This window comes from Octodon degus, unplaced genomic scaffold (assembly GCF_000260255.1).
Source record: "Octodon degus isolate 3935 unplaced genomic scaffold, OctDeg1.0 scaffold00024, whole genome shotgun sequence".
Taxonomy (NCBI): domain Eukaryota; kingdom Metazoa; phylum Chordata; class Mammalia; order Rodentia; family Octodontidae; genus Octodon; species Octodon degus.
The window spans coordinates 12,931,446-12,938,551 of record NW_004524600.1 but is presented as its reverse complement, the minus strand read 5'-3'; the positions used below and the strand labels follow the sequence as shown (position 1 = coordinate 12,938,551).

Sequence of the window (7,106 nt, the reverse complement as noted above, 5' to 3'; positions counted from 1 at the left end):
GGGGTTCAAAGCTTGCAACTTTGAGTTTGCCAGTGACCTGTTGAACTTTCCATTGTTGTATTTATAATTAAAATGTGTTGTTCAGGGAGGGCTCTTGTGTGGGGGACTGCCAGTACAAGGGAAAAATTCTGTCTCAGAGGACAGGGGAAAGGCCCATCAAGTTTATGTATGAGGAAATTTAGAAATAATTTCTTTGCTGTAAGATACATTGCTGTAAATGGGTAATATAAATGTAACAAAGTTCTTTCGACTTTTTCACTCTTGTTAATTTGTCTGAGGCCTCTTGTAAGAATTGACCTTTCCGCGGCTTATAATAGTTCAGTTCTGCTGTTTTCAAATAAATGTGGAACATGAGTTTAAAGACTATCCATGGAACCAAATATAAAAAAGAATTACCAACTGTGGCATATGATGAATGAATCAATCAAATAGAAATAAAACACTCGCGTGTAGCCTAACCACAGTGAAATTCCTATGGAAAGGCAATTTTAAACTAACTGCTTTGAAGTTTGGTTTCCATAGATATATTTCATCTTAAAATAATCTCCCCTACTGTTTAAAAAATTGCACTTATGGATTTAAACCAGTAGATGTTTAATGTTTCAATTAAATTTAAAAATTATTCTCTTGGTTTTCAAGGATGAAGTGCTAGATGCCATGACTCATTTTAGAGGAGCTTAAAATAACTCCTGGCTGGACAGCAGATGCCATGTGCCTTTCTCTGAGTTTAGAGGGGGCAAAAGTTATATATAGATGAGTGTGCCTAGCCACAGAGGTCAGGGTGGGAACCTGCAGGGATGAACACAACAACGCTGCATACAGAATTACTTTATAGTTAAATTGCTGAATTAAAATTGGTGAACTTGGGCTAGGAATATAGCTCAGCAGAATAAGTGTCTTCCTGGCAAGCACAAGGTCCTGAGTTTGATCCCCAGTACCAAAACCTAAACTAAACTAAAATTAAACTAAATTAAAATTTGATAAATTTGGTGAACTTATTTCCCTCTGAAGGAGTTCTTGGTGAGAGTCCTGGGAGTTGGCAATATCTAAATGTTATATCTGAATATAATAGCTGAGTGTTGTATTTTCTACTGTTGTTAACACCCAAGTCTCTGATGTCCACCACCATGAGAAGGAGGGAGGAAGGTATACAGTTGGGAGAAGAGAATGTTTTTGTTTGCACTTTTATGCCAACACAAGAGCAAAACTTGTGAATTGTGATCTTGACGCATTTTTATGTTGTTAATTAGCAAAACCACAACTAAAAGTTATCCACAAATAAAATGAACTGTCAATTAAAGGCCTGTGCCAAATCTCTTTCAACCCTAGAAATGAGAATAGCCAGAAACCTGGAATCTTTGACTCGGCTTGTCTGGAGAGCCCAGTATATCTGAACTGCTTCCCTGTTTCATCTTACTGATTTTTATATGCTGCTTTTCTTAAAAATTACTATATTCTCTGAGAACAAGCTAAGAAGAAAGAGCTGCAATCCATTTTCTTCTAAAATAAGATTGGTTTTTAGAGTGGAACAAAAGAATATTATAGAAATTTAAGGAATTACAACTATAAGAATCACTGCATTTCCACATTAGTTGGTTGATTTAAACCTTCTCATTCCTTGTCTTCTTCCAAAACTGGTACCAGTAGGAACCCCAGAAAAAGTGTTCTGCTGGTTGATATTTACAATTGCCAATCTGAGAAAAAGGAAAACTAGAAAATCAATAAGTAGCATAATAATTCACTTACATCAACATATACTAGTCAAATCTTGCATGATGGATCAAAATAGAACTTCTTATGAGTGATTTTAGTGTGTGCCATAGCTTGTAGTAAACGTTTTAACTTTGAAAGAAAATGTACCTATCTGTGTACCTCTAATGATTGTGATTCTACCCAGATTTATACAAACTGTATCATAATATAAACTGGCTTGTCTAAGCTAAATGATAAATATGATTCCCCTAATATAACAGCACAAATTAATGTCAAATTAACTGCTAATTTGACAATTTCACAAATCAATGGCAATTGTATGGGATACTACTAAAAAACTGAGTATCAAACCAAAAGTATGCTAATAATGTGACTTGATTTGAAAAATGACTTCCCATTGTTCCTACCTTACTAATGACAACATCAATGATCTGCAAAAGTACATTCAGTGTTAGAACCCCTAATTTCCTGGTACCTATTTGGTAGACATTCGCACCATTAATATCTTACTGGCCCACCTTAGAAACTCCTCACTTTGCTTCCTCCTAGACACTAAGTATGGAGACTGATCATCCCGAACAGCTGCCCGCAGGACAAACACCGCCTTCAGGGGATAGTTCAGCATCACCCAGGCAGAATGGCCCGGGGAAGCAGGACAGTCAGGACTCCTCAACACCACTCCAAACCCCAGAGCACGAGGCAAGTGGCCGCTCTGAAAAGGGAGCCCGTGATATCTCTGAAGAGCTGAATCGACAACTAGAAGACATCATCAGCATGTATGGGTCTGCTGCCAGTACCACAGGACAGGAGGGCCCACCCCAGGCACAGGAGCAAGCTGGGAGTATGGAAGCCCCTGACCATGAGGACAGAGACCAGGAAGAAACTCCTGAAGAGGCCGAAAGAGAACCCGCTGCTTCTGGAGAGCCATCTGTAGTCAAAGAGCCTGCCAGCAATAAAGAGCAAAGATTGGAAAAGAAAATTCTAAAGGGATTAGGCAAGTAGTTATGTTCTAATATATCTTCTTCATTTTCCCTAAAAAGGAGTACCTCTTCAACTTTGACAAAAAGCTAAATCTGATACTTAGATTACTATGACAGCTTCCTCTGAGGGCTGCCATCAATTTTCTTCTACTATATTTGTTCCCATCCTCGACTCCTCAATAGAGCTCAAACTTTTTTTTTTTCACCAGGGATTGAACCCGGGACCTTGCGCTTGCCAAGCAAGCACTTATTCTACTAAGCCATCTCCCCGGCCCTTCAAGTAAACTTTAACGTGTTACCCATTTGCTCTTTCTCCCAGTGGCTTCTCATGGCTTTCAAGAGAAGACCAAAATTCATACCATTTTCTACAAATCTGACAAACACTTGTGAAGTCTCCCTCCTGTCACCCCACTCTGCCCCTTTGTGAATACTCTGCCCTTGGTGCAAACCCACAGCTGCCACTCTGATCATTTCTCTGAACATACCCCTCCTCATCCCCCAAAGGACTGTGTGCATGGCATTTTTCTGCACCTAACCACCTCTATCCACTTCCCACTGCCACCCCAAGTCAGCTCTGTGGACACTAAACCTTACTCATTTATCACACAATTGAAATGGAGTTTTAGTCCAAACCTAGACAAAGTCCTAAATGTTTTTATCTTTACTATACCATGCATCTTCCCTGTATAACATTAATCATCATTTGAAATCATATACTTTGTATGGGATTACTGTATGGCTTGCCTACTAGATCTTTTATCCCAAGAGTAAGGTGTGGATGTGAATATTTAGATGCCTTTGGATGCCCATCACATAAGACACATTCTAGGCTCAATAGATACAGGTTTAAAGAACTGAAGAATGGATAAATGAACAGGAACATTATTCAAGGTGAAGTGAATGGAGTTTGAATATAAACAAAATGTAAACATTTATGTATAAAGTTACAATTCACTTGGTGTTATATTCCATTATTATAGAAAATATTTTGGGGCTAGGGAGATAGCTCAGTAGAAGAAGCACTTGCCTGGTAAGCACAAAGTTCAGAGTTCAATCCCCAGTATTTAATATATATATTAAATACAACTCAGAAATGTATCAAATTATTTCCGCCAATATTTGCAGAAGATATATACTTGTATTTTTAATAATTTGTGGGTTCGGTGTATATTTGTTAATGTCTTCTTTTATGATTTGCTGTACCATGTGCACAAGGGCCATTAAGTAAGTCATGGCCCTTTTAGTCAAGCAAGTCTAGATGTAGAAATAAAAGTAGGTATGCAAGTTGATTGCTATACAGAATATGCACAAAAGCAGGTGGAAGAAAAACTTTCGAGGAGCATGGAACACTGGTAATATCAACAAGAGCCAGGAAAAGTGAGAAATCAAATTTAATTTATAATTTTATGGATAGCTGAACACACGTTACCACACAGAGGAAATTCTACCTGTTTTTCTCTCACTGAAACATGCCGACTGGTCCTCTCTCTTAGCCGATACCTTTCATGCGTGGCCCCAGAGTTAACATCGCCTTCCTTAGTTCTCTCTTAAATTTTCTGCAATGATCATTTGCTTATATACCTGCCTTCCAAGCTATATGGAGAACCTGTTAAGGGAAGCAATCTTGTTCATCTTGCTCATGTCAAGAAGACAACACGATATAGTGATAGACGGGAGCTACAGCAAAAACTGGACTCAAACTCCAGTAATAGATTACTCCCTGTAAACCTAAGGGTATGTCTATTCTGGAGCAAGGCATCGCTGTGATATTTAAAATTCATTGCTGCAATGCTCTCATGAAAGGCTAAGTGATATATTATAATAACATACTTGACCTACCAAGCCTAAAGATCAAAATACCCCAGGCATACATTTAAATTTTCCTAAAGTACAAAGTTGAAGTCATCCTAGTGAATTCTGGAATGTTACAGAAATATGATAAAATTGGTACAGCTCTTTCCCTGTCCAATTGAAGCATCTCAGACATGATCCTTTGTACTATTATTAAAGTTTCCATAAGACAGAAATCAAAATTTTCATTCCAGAGGTTTCTCGAGTGTTCTGATAATGCTTCTTAACCACTTGCTTTATTGTCCTAAAACTTTCATATTGCAATCAATGCCTGCTCCCCGGTGTTTGTGTGTGTGTGTGTGCATGTGTGTGTGCATGCGTGTGTGCATGTGCGTGCGTGCGTGTGTGCATGTGTATGCGTGTGTGTAGCGTTGAGGTAAAAGCTATGAATAAGGATAAAGTTAACGATAACTGATTTTGGCTTCTACTTTCTCTTCTCTAATCTTCTTTAGGCTTATGACTAACAAATAATCAGAGTTTTCTTTTTTAGAGTTAAGGAAAACTCCATTTCCCTAGTACCACCATTTCCAAGACAGCAAACTTCACCCAACTGCGTCTCACTACAGTCTCTCAATCGGAGGCCTACTCTGCTCACAACCATGGAGTGATGTTCTCGCTGCATCACTGTTCAGCATCACTACTATGTTCTTTTAAGCTTTGGCCATAACACATGGAAGCCAGAAAGACGAGAGAGAGGCACACACATGTGTATTTAAGACTAAATTTTATCCCTAAAAGATTTAAAATATCATTTTAGAAAAGACATAGTCTTGAAACATTAAGTCTGCCTAAGTTATCATTCACTTTAGTATAAACTATCTTACTATGCTAGAAGTTCAAGAAAAATCCTGTTCCCCGATTCCACAGCTGGCTCAGTTGTCTTCATTTAAGAATTTTCATTTCTTTGATGTCACATAGTTCCTTTGTGTCCCTGTAGAGTTGTGCCAGGGAGCACTGCCACATGTGGCCTTGTTGCTTTCTCGGCACAGTTAGCTCTATTTTCATGTACACTTCCTACCACACTGGGAATTCCGCAGTGAGGACCATGTGCCCACCACACACCTTCTCCAGATTCAGTGGGAAGGAATGAAGCTCGCTTTGGAATGACACATGAGGTGAAAGGGAGGTGCTCACCTCCTGATGAGATATCCCTGAGTAAAGTCAGGTTTTCCTCTTGAGTCTAACAGTGACAGCAAATGACCCTGTTTCCATGGGAATGTAGTTGTAGCTTTTCTTACAAGATGTGCAAGCCTCCGTCTACTCCTCTGAGCCATAATTATCCTGCACAACAACCTAGCCCCACAAAAAATTAAGATTTAAGGTCTTTGATGTCGCAAGTTTATGAATTTTACCCATGCTTATCTCCAATTTCTTTGATTTTTTTTTATTGAAGACAGAAATTCTTCTATACAGAATAACAGGTGACAAAGCTGAAAGAGATCTCAGTGAATATAAAGATTTAACAACAAACAACAAAACCGCTCCTTGGCTGGGGAGATAGCTCAGTGGCATAAGCACCTGCCTGGCAAACGCAAGGTCCCAGGTTCGATCCCCGGTACCGCACGCCATGCTGCCCCAGAAGCCGTGCCAGCCACTGAAACTGGGCACTTGCGAGGATCACTAGGAATCTGAAAGGTGTACCGAGACCTCATATCAAAACAAAAAACAAAACAAAAAAAAACCCTAAATTTGCAACTACTAAAATCAAAATGTGATGAGAGAAAAGACCAGAGGACTCACAATTGTGTCCATGTCTCCTACTTGTCAGCACTCATGGCCAGAGGTGTCCCAGCATGCACTGAGTGTCACAGGTGAAAAGAGACCTCTCTTCCCTCTGGTCAAAGCAGCACAGCATTCATTTGCTTAGTACAATACAGGTTTGTGCTCATTGGTTTTGTTTTATTTATGGTATCTGCAAAGCACTTGGCATGGGCTAAACCCTATGTAGGGCCCTGTGCCAAAACTGATCAACAGTGTAGTCTCTTGACTTTAATAAGTGACACAACCTCAGAACAGTAGCCTTTGTGTGGATACCTTTGTAGTCAAAAGTGGAAAGATGGCCAGACTAAAGCAGAGGAGGCTGCTAGAGGAGTCACTGGAAGCAAGCACCCGGCAGAGAGATACAGCAATGACCATTTTCTGCAAAAGGCAGCACGTTATGTTGCAAACCATCCCTGGCAAGCTCGGAGGGGGCCCACACCCACCTTTCCCATGTCTCAAGCCCTGTCTGTAATCTGAACTGACTCACTGAGCAAAGACAGACAGAACTAACTGGTGAGAATGAGGCCGCTGCCGTCGGAAGAAGTTCCTTTCATTTCTATAGGAGTCCCTGGCACTAAAATCACTCATAGGAGTGTAGCGATTTAGGAAAAGAAGAGTAACCTTGGATTTTAGCCTTGGCAAAGTCTGTGCAAATTATGCAACTGTGGTCTTTGTAAGACCTAAGATGTTCTACCTTCAAAATTAAATCAGTTGCTGTGAGGGCCAGGGAGATGGCTGAATAGAATAAGTGCTTCCCTGGCAAGCAAAAGTGTCTGAGTTCATCCCCAGTTCTGAAAAAAA

General features: G+C 39.8%; 1 protein-coding gene across 1 annotated transcript in view; it reads left to right on the top strand.

Annotated features, from left to right (window-relative positions):
• The first annotated feature begins 2,246 nt into the window (after window positions 1–2,246).
• The window catches only part of Txlnb (taxilin beta), a 50,817-nt gene continuing 45,957 nt past the window's right edge, over window positions 2,247–7,106 (top strand). The window contains exon 1 of the mRNA XM_004628584.2: window positions 2,247–2,707. Coding sequence (XP_004628641.1) covers window positions 2,272–2,707 — 436 coding nt within the window. The 5' untranslated portion in view covers window positions 2,247–2,271. The remainder of the gene's footprint in view (window positions 2,708–7,106) is intronic.